Here is a 13123-nt window from a genome sequence, read left to right on the forward strand (position 1 = left end):
ATTTAATACGTTTGTATGGGCCTTGAATTCCTGATCTTTCCAAGACTTTTATCATGAATGGGTGTTGGATTTTGTCAAATGCTTTCTCAGCATCTAACGAGATGATCATGTGTCTTTTGTCTTTGAGTCAGTTTAGACATTTTAAAGAATACTGTTATGTGCTGGTTTAGTAAAGTAGTGGTTTTATCTTCTCTTCCAATATCCATGATTCCGTTACATTATACAGACAAAGCAGATTGTATATGCGATATATATATATATATATATATATATATATATACACATCTACATGCATCAACAATTAATAAAAATGGGCTCTAAATTTGAAAAAGATTAAGGGGGTAAACATCAGAAGGCTTAAAGGGAAAAATGGAAGGCAGAGAAAGATGATGGTTTATAATCTCAAAAATAAAAATAATTAAAAAAATAAAATTATGTCATATGAGCCATATGTCAAACAAGTATATAATAATTTTTCAGTAGTGAAATGTGATTGCAGTGCCGCCCCTGCTCCCTTCTGGAGGCGGGCTTGGCCTGGCTGCTCAGAGCCTGACTGGTTAGCTCGATAGTTTGGCAGCGCTGGCTTGGAGGGTCGCTGCGCCAGTCCTACTGGAACTGTGAGGCCCGCTGGCTGTTGACAGGATCAAGGGAGTGGCAGGATCGAGTTAGTGGCAGGATGCCGGTGGTCACCCGAGGCCTGAATCGTGGCCTCCGTCTCCAGGGCTCGGTGCACTGGAATGTCGGGCTCGAGAAACCGGAGAGGGTTTGGGCCAGGGCCGGAGTGCCCAGTCAGGAGCAACCTAGAGTTCTCTTAGTTTCACCACTAATGCCACTCAGTTGCCAATATCAAGCAAGCGCATATAAGACACTTGTAATCTTTTAAGAATAGTTCTCTTCACAGTATCTGGTGGATCAACACTGGAGGGTGAGGTATAAAATTCCAGAAAGATTATCATGAAGTTATATGTGTTTCTGGTTAACACTGGAACCACGCAGACATTTGACACTGAGGTAACTGTGCAAACTGTGGCTGATCTTAAGCATGCCATTCAAAGCAAATACAAGATTGCTATTCAGAACCAGGTTCTAGTGGTCAATGGAGGAGAATGCATGGCTGCAGATCGAAGAGTGTGTACTTACAGTGCTGGGATGGACACAAATTCAATTTTTCTTTTTAATAAAGAAATGATCTTGTGTGACTGTGCACCTACTATTCCTAAAACTACCTTTTCAACAGAAAATGACATGGAAATAAAAGTTGAAGAGTCTTATGATGTCTGCAGTTTTCCACACTGTTGCTTCAAGGACACAACTTGCAGTGGAAATGTATGATGTTGCCAAGAAGCTCTGCTCTTTCTGTGAAGGGCTTGTCCATGATGAACATCTTCAGCACCAAGGCTGGGCTGCAATCATGGCCAATCTGGAGGACTGTTAAAATTCATACCAAAAACTTCTTTTCAAGTTTGAAAGTATTTATTCTGATTATCTTCAATCCATAGAAAACATCAAGTTAAAACTTCCTCATTTAGGAACTGCTGTTTCAGTAATGGCCAAGATTCCACTATTGGAGTGTCTAACCAGACATAGTTACAGTGAATGTTTGGGAAGACTCGATTCTTTGAATGAACATGAAGGCTCAGAGAAAGCTGAGATGAAAAGATCTACTGAACTGGTGCTCTCTCATGATATGCCTAGAACAACCAACACATCCTTGTTAACCTTATTTCACAAGTCAATGGAGCATGTAGCTCCAGATCCCACCGATACTGAACGTGGCAAAGAACTGAGGGAATCTTGTCAAAGTACTGTCTAGCAAGAAGAAGCTTCAGTAGATGCTAAAGATAGTGATCTGACTTTTTTAAATGTTTCTGGATTAAGTTAGACTGTTAGGCTGGATAAATGTTCAAGATAGACCTAATGATGTGGAATCTCTGGTCAGGAAGTGCTTTGATTCTATGGGCAGGCTTGACCAAAAGATTATTCAACCATTTATGTTAGAATGCCATCAAACTATTGCCAAACCTGATAATCAGAATATAAAAGCCATTAAAGGGCTTGAAGATCGGCTACATGCCTTGGTCCAGATGACTGCTAGCTGTAGCGGCTGGTAAATGAATAGAAAGAGCTTGCTCAGGGATTTTTAGCTAATCAGATGAGAGCTGAAAACTTGAAGGATGCATCTGTGTTACCTGATCTGTGTCTGAGTCATGAAAATCAACTAGTGATTATGTTGCAAAACCACAGAAAACTGTTGGATATTAAACAGAAGTGTACCACTGCCAAACAAGAGCTAGCAAACAATCTTCATGTCAGACTGAAGTGGTGTTGTTTTGTGATGCTTCATGCTGATCAAGATGGAGAAAAACTGCAGGTACTGCTCTGTCTTGTGATAGGGCTGTTAGAAAGAGTCAGAATTGTTGAGGCTCTTAGTATACAGTTCCTCAGATGTTTTGCCTAGCTGTTGTTGAGGTTGTAAGGATGAAAATGTTCATTAAACACTACAGAGAGTGGGCTGGTGCTTTAGTCAAAGATGGAAAACAATTATATGAAGCTAAGGGAATTCTTTGGGAAATTATTCAGGAAGTCCTTTTTAAGAAATCGTCTGTTTAAAGGACTGGACTCCTGGCCTTCCTCATTTTGTACCCAGAAGCCTCGAAAATTTGACTGTGAACTTCCAGATATATCATTAAAAGATTTACAGTTTCTTCAATCATTTTGTCCTTCAGAAGTGCAGCCATTCCTCAGGGTTCCCTTACTTTGTGACTTTGAACCTCTACACCAGCATGTACTTGCCCTACATAATTTGGTAAAAGCAGCACAAAGTTTGGATGAAATGTCACAGACTATTACAGATCTCCTGAATGAACAAAAGGTATCCACAAGTCAGACATCCCCACAGTCAGCTGCTTCTCCAAGAATAGAAAGTACAACAGGCATTACAACTACTACCTCACCAAAAACTCCTCCACTAACTGTCCAGGATACCTTATGTCTGGCAGTGTGTCCCTTAGAAGAATATTCTCCAGATAGTATCGATGCTCATATATTTGATTTTGAAACCATTTCCCATCCAAACACAGAACAAACTGTTCACCAAGCTTCTATAGACTTGGATTCATTAGCAGAAAGCCCCGAGTCTGACTTTATGTCTGCTGTGAATGAGTTTGTGATAGAAGAAANNTTATCGTNTCCAAACCCTATAAGTGATCCACAAAGTCCAGAAATGATGGTGGAGTCACTTTACTCTTCAGTCATCAATGCAATAGATAGTAGGCGTATGCAAGACATGAGTACACGTGGAAACGAGGGCTTTGGGGATTGGGCTACTCTACATATCCAGCTGGAGAAATGCAGAGCTGCTGCGCGAGACTCTCACAGCAGTATACAAACCATCAAGGACAATCTGTGCCAATTCAGAACATTTGTACAAAAAGAACAGTATGACTTAGCAAATTATTTAAAATGTACAGCTGTAGAATTGAAAAAGTAAAATGTTCTCTAAAAATAACACTAAAGGAAAAGCATCAGCAAGAACTCCAATCTTTAAAAATTGAGTATGAATGTAAACTTGATGCTCTAGCAAAAGACAGTGAAGAAAATGTAAAAAAAATTTTAAAATTGAAGGAAGATTTAGTATCCCTTGAAGAGGCTTTACAAAATAAAGACAATGAATTCACTTAATTAAACATGAAAAGGATGCTATTGTCTGTGTGCAGCAAGAGAAGGATCAGAAGTTGTTAGAGATGGAAAATATAATGCATACTCAAAATTGTGAAATTAAAGAACTGAAGCAGTCACGAGAGATGGTGTTAGAAGACCTGAAAAAGCTGCATGATGAAAAAATAGAGTCACTGAGAGCTGAATTTCAGTGCTTAGAACAAAATCACCTGAAGGAATTAGAGGACACACTGCACATCAGGCACACACAGGAGTTTGAGAAAGTTATGACAGACCACAATGTGTCTTTGGAAAAATTAAAAAAAGAAAATCAGCAAAGAATTGACCAGATGCTAGAATCTCATGCCTCAACCATTCAGGAAAAAGAGCAACAGCTGCGGGAGTTGAAACTCAAAGTTTCTGACTTGTCAGACATGAGATGTAAGTTAGAGGTCGAACTTGCACTAAAGGAAGCAGAGACAGATGAGATAAAGATCTTGTTGGAAGAGAGCAGAGCACAGCAGAAGGAAATGCTGAAGTCTTTACTTGAACAAGAGACAGAAAATTTAAGAACAGAAATAAGTAAACTAAACCAAAAAATTCATGATAATAATGAGAGTTACCAGGTGGGTTTGTCAGAGTTAAGAGCTTTAATGACAATTGAAAAAGATCAGTGCATTTCAGAGTTAATCAGTAGACATGAAGAATCTAATATACTTAAGGCTGAATTAGACAATGTTACATCTTTGCATCACCAAGCGTTTGAAATAGAAAAAAAAAAAAAACTGAAAGAACAAATAGTTGAATTGCAGACTAAATTGAACTCAGAACTGAGTGCTCTTGAAAAACAAAAAGATGAAAATATAACCCAACAAGAAGAGAAGTATGAAGCACTTATCCAGAACCTTGAGAAAGACAAGGAGAGATTGGTCATGAACCAAGAGCAAGACAAAGAACAGATAATTCAGGAGCTTAATTTTGAAAAAAACAAAGCTCTTCAAACTGCACTAGATGAATTTAAGTTGGAGAGAGAACTTGTTGAGAAAGAGTTATTAGAAAAATTTAAACATCTTGAGAATCAAATAGCCAAAGTCCTGCCTTTGAGTCAGCCAGAGAAGATTCTTCAAGCTTAGTTGCAGAACTTCAAGAGAAACTTCAAGAAGAAAAAGCTAAGTTTCTGGAACAACTTGAAGAACAAGAGAAAAGAAAGAATGAAGAAATGCAAAATGTCAGAACCTCTTTGATTGCTGAGCAGCAGACCAACTTTAACACAGTCTTACCAAGAGAGAAAATGACAAAAGCAAAAATAAACGATTTTAGTGATAAGCTAAAAAGTACAATGCAGGAGCAAGAGCGGGATAAAGATTTGATAGAGTCGCTCTCTGAAGGACTGAGCTCGTTTGCTTGAAGAGAAGCTTGAAGAGGAAGTGAGTAAACTACGCACTAGCAGTTTTCTTTCCTCAGCACCTGTGGCTGCAGCCCCAGAGCTTTATAGTGCTTGTGCACCTGAGCTCCCAGGTGAGCCAGAGGGATCAGTCATGGAGACAGCAGAGGAAGGAAGAATGGGTTCAGCAATGGAGACAAGCATGATGTCTGTCCAAGAAAACATGTTATCCGAAGAGAAGCAGAGGATCATGCTCCTAGAATGGATATTGCAGTTGAAAGAAGAAGAAAACAAGCGGTTAAATCAAAGACTGATGTCTCAGAGTTTGTCCTCAGTCTATTCAAGGCATTCTGAAAAAATAGCCATTAGAGATTTTCAGGTGGGAGATTTGGTTCTCCTCAGCCTAGATGAGCGGCATGACAATTATGTATTGTTAACTGTTAGTCCTACTTTGTATTTTCTGCATTCAGAGTCTCTTCCTGCCCTGGATCTCAAAACAGCTTCAGGAGCATCTAGAAGACCCTGGGTCCTTGGGAAAGTAATGGAAAAGGAATACTGTCAAGCCAAAAAGGCACAAAACTGATTTAAAGTTCCTTTGGGGACAAAGTTTTACAAAGTGAAAGCTGTGTCATGAAATAAGAAAGTATAGCCACAGAAGAAATCTCTACATCTCATACCAGTTTTGATTTGTCCTCTAGTGCTGATAAACTACTCTAAAACCAGCTAGCCATTGTTGGTTTTTTTTTTTTTTTGTTGTTGTTGGGTTTTTTTTTTGTTTTTGTTTTTGTTTTTTTTTACAAAAGTCAACATAACAATATACTTCATTGGTGGACTGCACTTAACCTTTTAAGTGGCTACATTTTAGGAACAATAAACTTATTAAAATTCTTGGCTGAATCAAAATGGTTTGGCTTTGTTTTCACCCAAATAACTAGAAATTGGGACCAAACTAGATGTTTTCCGAGGGCAGAGCCTGCACTGTGGCTTGTGCCTAGCCTCATTAGTTGCCTGTTAATAAACATTAGCTGAATAGTTACCACTGTTGTTATCAGCATTTGTCCTCTTGTGAATTCAAGAGTCCTCCCACTCTTTAACATGTTCTTTATAAATAGTCCTTTCAAACTATTTAAAGAGGAGTGCTATTGCATGCAGATAATCGTAATTTTGAGTTTGCCTCGGAACTACTAAAGCAAATTTGTTCATTTTTTTTAAAATGCCCTTTAATGTTTCAAAAAATAACAGTGTAATTTGACTGCCTTTAAGATCAGCCATAAATAATGAGCAATATTCCAAAGCACTTTCCACACAGATCATCTGGGCTCCAGGGAGGAAGAGTCTGTACCACTGATGTTTTCAAGTGCAGGGCTCACTCAAACCTCTCAGCATCTTAGGACTGCTTCAAATAATCATATTGATGAACTCATAATTCATGGTTGACCTTCAGAAGAAGATATTCATTGTATATTAACATTTAGAGGTTATTTAAATAACAAAAGTCTGTATTGTAAAGGACCTGTACAATTTTAAGACAATAAGGAATTGAAAATGTAAAAAAAAAAAAAAGAAAAAAAAGAAATGTGATTGCCCAAGATAAACATGAACTGAGTTTTCAGATAAATATATTAGGAATATTGTATATGTTACAGTGTTTGTTTGCCTAGCAAGTACAGGCTTTGGATACAGTTCCTCAATAAAAACATAACAAAACCAAACCAAACCAAACCAAACCAAACCAAACCAAACAAAACCAAACAAAACCAAACAAAAGAATGAACTGTTCTTTTCTACAAGAGTCATTATTTGTATATATAATATGAGTACTCAAAAAATGTCCACTAAACCACTATCTCTTTCTTTCCTTTTCTCTCTCAAAACTTTTCCATAAACTCATTACTCTCTTTGAAAGCCACGACTCCCTTGTCATTGTTTTCTATGCATATATGTGTACACACACACACATATATATATATTCGATGCTGAACATTTAGTATTGGAAAACCAATTAATGTTCTCTACCCCGAAGATTATTATTTTTCCTGTTTTCAAGTATTGCTTCAAAGTAGTCTTTGTGTAAGGTTGAAGACTTGTAGACCTTTTCTTGTCCACTTTGGTACATATATTAATGCTGGCCTTGGTCAGCTTTTGTTAGGCAGTTATGTCGTTGAGATTTTATGGGTGTAGCTTTTGACAGTCCTGGACACACAATCTCATGTCAAACTCCCTGATCCTTGGATTCCTGTGAATTTTCTCACTCATCTCTAAGCTGTAGTAGTGCCTGTTATTTATAGATGAATCATTTTTATGCAGATGCTGGATTATCTAACCTTAGTTTGTTGCAGGGTTTTGCTTCATATCCTTCACACTTCTATAACTAACTTTTTATTTTTTTACTATAACAATACACATCATTTCAAAATATTCTATTGATATATTTTATTGTGAGTTTCTATTTTTTTATTTTGTTTCAGGATACTGTAACCACATTTCACCCCCTGTATGACAGCAGTAATGAATAATCATAAAGTAAACATTGGGGAACTATATAGAATTGGCTCACCAGTATTCTAAGAGGAAGAGAGCAATAAATTTCTGTTTTGGCCTTTTTTTCACCATTCCTCTGCAAATGTTCATCAAAACAAAATCAAATGGTCATTTTTTTTGTCTTAGTTTCTCTTCAAATATCTTCCAGTGGTGCCATATTAATTTTCTAAGAGTATGTCTACCTTTCGCTAATCAGAAAGTGGGTGGAAGCTCAGCAGCATATGAACCTCCGGAGAGTTTACAAGTGAAGAATCCTAAAGCTATGCAAACAAATGTTATATACGTAATGTTGTCTCCAAAAGGTGACTGGTCAAACTTTGCAAATATCTTGTCACTACAGAATTTTCTTACAAAGGTTTTTACCTTAATTTACCTTTTCTGGATGAATACTATCATTACTATCTTCCATCTCATTCAAACTAAGATTTCATAAACAATCTCACACTTTGTAGTATAGTCTGAGTTTCTTAGACCTTTATAACTTATCAGATGTTCATGCGCAGTGCCTGATTTACATTGATTTCCTCTCTGCACTCATTATGCTCTTGCTTTCATTATTCCTCATCATCTCTTTCTTTCTTTCTTTTTCCTTTTTTTTTTTTTTTCAAGACATGGTTTTTCTGTATAGCCCTGGCTGTCCTGGAACTCACTTTGTAGAACAGGCTGGCCTTGAACGCAGAAATTCGTCTGCCTCTGCCTCTTAAGTGCTAGGATTAAAGGCATGCGCCACCACCTCTCAGCTCATCATCTGTTTCTTAATTATTAGCATTTTTGATTAAATTCTTGATTCATGGCAAAGATTCTTTAATAACTCTATCAAAATAATTTGTTGTCGAAACCTGTTAACTCCCTGAAATCATTTGTATTTAACATCTTTCTTATTATATATTTCACAGGTGATATTATTTACTTAGTATTATAGCTTATTCTTCAATTTTAAACAAAGTCACTATCATATAACTTTTAAAAACAATGTTATCCCTACCTTTCATTTGTCTCTCTAAATTATTTTCTGGTTCTTCATTTGCTGCTTCAGAAAAATGGCTATCATCTATTTGTGGAAGATACTTAGAAACACACAATTAAAGTCAATACCAAGCAATGAGCTGCATAAATATTTTATAATTAATTTTTAAGAGTATCTGAATTTCTAATTTTAAAATGAATTACACTGTAATGTTAATATTGGAGTTATAATTGACTAGAAAATATTTAAATGCAGGTGGAAGACATGCTTTCTAGATCAGTTCTATCCTTCATCAACATAAGGCCATTGGATACATCTACTGATCTGGAAGGCCATAGAAAACATCAAAATATACACAAGCAGAGAATTCTAAATATTTAAGTAAGAATAACTCTGAATAACTATTTTGTTTTTTTAAAGTAGCCTTTTAAATATACATTGCCATAAAATTTAACTACAAATTGGTAAAAGCAACACTTAACACTAAGATGGGATCTAGTAGCAGAAATTGCTTGAGACAAAATAGACAAAATAGGTATGGTGTTAAGAATTCATACTGTTTTATCTGGAGAAAGACCACATGTAAAAGCTCTTCCATATAGGCAAACAAAGTTTTTAAAACCTTAAAAGGCAGGAGAGAAGATTCAGTAACTAAGAGCCCTTTCTGCCTTTTCAGAAGACTCTAGGTCAGTTCCCAGTACACATATCAGGTAGCTTATAACCAACTGTACATATAGCTCCAGAGGATCCAAAACACATCTGTCTTTCCAGGCTTTGCATAAAGACACATCTAAACAAGATCTATGTAAATGAAAAGGCCTACTAGTTTTAAAAAGATGTTTAAATAAATGGAGAGAGAGAAATTTTTATTTTAATAAATGGGATGAAAATACTTGATATGATATGCAACCCTTTTTTGTAATGAAGAAAGTACTACAAAAGAGACTAGCAATGTTTAGTAGAAGAGAAGATACATTTCTTTATTGTCTCTCTGAACTATGCCAGACAATTATAGGTATATTTTCTTGCCAATAATATGAGAACAAAAGAGGGACAATATGATGCTTACTCTTCTCTTTAGTTGCTAGTCATTTGAGTATGTAAAGAATCAAATGAAGAGCATATATGGTAAACTTTGTCTCTGTTCAGATGCTGCAGATCTCATCCTGAATGCCTTCATTGCTCTATCCTTATGACTAGCTCTCTTATCTGTATGTAAACCCAATGGCCACCCTGAGTAGCATCATGACTTTAACAGCCCAGTTCTGCTTACACTGATTACCTACGGCTTACTATCAATCGTTTGTATAGAGTTGTGTTTTGCTACTGAGTTTTCTGTACTTTTAGTGTCACAATGGCCTTTAACTGAAATACTCAGTTTCTGTTAAGCACACTGTTTATCCTAATGACAAATTTTCCAATATTAAAATATTTAAAGAGTGCTTTCCCAACTCACAAATACCAATTAAAGTGTTTATTCTGAATTGCAAATAGAAATATATTTGTTATCTGCATCTATATGAGTTGTCTTCACTAAATCCAGACTTAATAGATTTAAAATAATGTGATGAGACTATATTTTGCTTTGCCTCATTCAAATGAAGATAAGTAGGGTTGTTGTTTTAATCACTTTTCTCTTTGAAATCAAGAGCTCAGCTCATTTTCTCACTTTCCTTTCTTCATTCTTTGCTTGTAGTCTTTGAGCTTGTACTGATGATGTTCACTCTGATTTTACACTCCACAGTCATTCTCCCCTGAAGACATACTCACAGACAATTCCAAACAAATATCCACAAAAGGATCTCAAATCCATTAGAGTGGACAATAATAACAACCATAGCTATTCAGGGCCCTCAAACACAAAAGGCCAGCTGTGGAAAGAAGGCTGTCCCTAACGGATATTGATTCTCATATTGTGTAACCACATTTTTGAAATGGCTGAGAGTCACAGTCCTATAAGATGCACCAGAAAGGCAAGATACTCTGCTAGATGCAACAGTGACACTTGTAGACTGAGAGTAACCAATCCCCCATCTACTTGGAATTAAGGCCTGCTCAATAGAAGGGAATCCATGTTATGGTATTATAAGCTTATCCAACTATAGTGGCTGGTGAGACCACAGAAATCAAAAACCACCTACTAGAACCACTCTTCTGAAAGAGCATACTATCTAACCGCACGCTAGTGTTCATCCTGATACCCACAGACAGATGTAGCTCCCACCCTCGTCAATGAAGCTTCTTTTTGCAGCAGATAGAGGTGATTACAGAAAACTGGAACTTGTCATATTTTAGAGAACAACTGTTGATTGGGTTCTCAAACCAAGTTACTACATAGGGCACAAACCTGTAGATTTAATGCCTAGGGAACACTGTGGAAGACAAGGTGTAAATATTTTGGGAGGCAGAGGACCAGGATATATGCTGTAACATATAATATCTTCTAAAAGAAAAATGAAAACGTGAAGAGGACAGGAAGTAGAGACAAGAAAAAGGTGTTGCTCTAGGATGAATTAGAAAAGAATGAGATAAATATGATCAAAATGTTTTGTATGAAATTTACAGAGAATTAAGAAATACTATGTTATTCAAAATAATAAATAAACATATAAATAAAGTTGTAATCGAGTAGTGTAGATATAATTGTTATTTAGTCCTGTGTAAGGATTATCCTTTTATTATTCAAGTGCTAAATGCTGTGCCCCCATATCTGGTTGCAGTCTTTATTCTGAGAATTTACTGTCTCAATATTGTGACAACATTGCTTCAGAATTATTCACTGAGTGGTCAATGACGAGATGATCAGTTGGTGATTGAGCAGGGAAGATAATATGTCTTGACTTCCTCCCAGTCAATGGAGGGCAGTAGCCAGATTAGCATAGAGGATTAAAATTGATACTGCTCACTTGTAGTGCCTTAAATCTGTTTAAAGTAAAATATTTCTGTCACAATTGTTTGGGAAGTAGCTGGGTTACAACAAGCCTGAAATATTTATAAATCACTACTAACAAAATAACCTAAAATATATTTAATTATAGTCTTTTCTATACAATTGAAAAACAACCAAAAATCAGTATTGAACAAAACAACTGAAATATGTTTATACCAGTAGTTGTTTATCTTCACTGTCACATGACACAGTTTCTTCCAGAGATTCAATTTCCAAATCTGATTCTGTAGGTAAATATACTTATTTAGTTAAATTATGAAAAAATTATACATAAACATAATATTCAATCAAAACATATACATATATAAACTCATTGATGAGAAACATATTTTTCCATCAATTTCAATATAGGTCATATTAAAAAAAAACACTGGAAAATATATAATGATTGCTTATTTTATTTTATTCTAGGGAGAGAATCTTGCTCTATTAATTAGCTAATCAATAACTCTTGAGTAAACCTAAACTCCAACTGGAGATCCCATGGTATGTGAGATTATAGGAGTTACTGTGACTCTCAGATCACACACAGAGATTTTTTAAAAAGTATGTGTCTTAAAAGTATGACCAGTTGCCTCTGTAAATCCTTAAATAGAGAGATGACACATGTATTTATGACACAGTAGCTAGAAGCATTGATGCTAAAGTTTACATAAAGTCTTTATCATGTTCTCCTTGTCTCTTCTGGAGAATTTACACAACAACATTAGCCTTTCCCTTATTTATTTTGTGACACTATCAATATTGGATGGACAAAAAGACCTTGAATTAGGGAAGAATGAAGACAACTAGATCTCTTTATTAAAACGAATTATTCTATTAAATGTACCTATTATGAAATGAGGTGATTCAGCCATTTTTCCTGCTTTACTGTGGGTAGGTATTTTCCCCTCAGTGGAAGACTGGATTGATTTAAAAACAGGACATTAAAAATTTTGTATACTTTAAACAATACATAATTGAAATTAAAGATAAAAATAGAGAAGTAATTACCTTCAAGTTAGGATACATGCAGTCTTGAACTAAAAAGCAAAAAAAGAATAAGATTAGTACATTGTAAACAATGTGTATCATATATTCATAATAAGGTAAGATGAAATCTAATTTTTGTTTGAAACTTTGAAAATCATACCTTTACACTAAAATTAAGTATGCATACTAAAGAAATGAACTTGTATCTATTTATTTTACTCTTTATTTTAAATTTTTTATTAGAAATTTTCCTCATTTACATTTCCAATGCTATCCCAAAAGTCCCCCATACCCAACCACCACTCCCCTACACACCCACTCCCCCACCCACCCACTCCCCCTTTTTGGCCCTGGCATTCCCCTGTACTGGGGCATATAAAGTTTGCATGTCCAATGGGCCTCTCTTTCAAGTGATGGCAAACTAGGCCATCATTACCTACATATGGAGCTAGAGACAAGAGCTCTGGGGTACTGGTAAGTTCATATTGTTGTTCTACCTATAGGGTTGCAGATCCCTTTAGCTCCTTGGGTACTTTCTCTAGCTCCTCCATTGGAGGCCTTGTGATCCATCCAATAGCTGACTGTGAGCATCCACTTCTGTGTTTTCTAGGCCCCAGCATAGTCTCACAAGAGACAGCTATATCTGGGTCCT

The 13123-nt window shown here is 36.0% G+C and overlaps 1 protein-coding gene and 1 pseudogene across 2 annotated transcripts in view; one reads left to right on the forward strand and one right to left on the reverse strand.

The window, feature by feature from the left end:
- Positions 1-943: 943 nt before the first annotated feature.
- On the forward strand, positions 944-5690 carry LOC110289464 (annotated as a pseudogene).
- A 741-nt stretch (positions 5691-6431) lies between these two features.
- LOC110289465 (POTE ankyrin domain family member A-like) overlaps positions 6432-13123 on the reverse strand; it is a 42947-nt gene continuing 36255 nt past the window's right edge. The window contains exons 14-18 of one of the 2 annotated variants that reach the window (XM_021155677.1): positions 12493-12521; positions 12329-12401; positions 11656-11723; positions 8568-8649; positions 6432-6479 (exon numbers count right to left, since the gene is read on the reverse strand). In XM_021155677.1, coding sequence (XP_021011336.1) covers positions 6469-6479; positions 8568-8649; positions 11656-11723; positions 12329-12401; positions 12493-12521 — 263 coding nt within the window. In that variant the 3' untranslated portion in view covers positions 6432-6468. Of the gene's footprint in view, positions 6480-8567; positions 8650-11649; positions 11724-12328; positions 12402-12492; positions 12522-13123 lie in introns of those variants that run through there. The other variant, XM_021155678.1, reaches the window with a different exon arrangement.

This window comes from Mus caroli, chromosome 2 (genome assembly GCF_900094665.2).
Source record: "Mus caroli chromosome 2, CAROLI_EIJ_v1.1, whole genome shotgun sequence".
Taxonomy (NCBI): domain Eukaryota; kingdom Metazoa; phylum Chordata; class Mammalia; order Rodentia; family Muridae; genus Mus; species Mus caroli.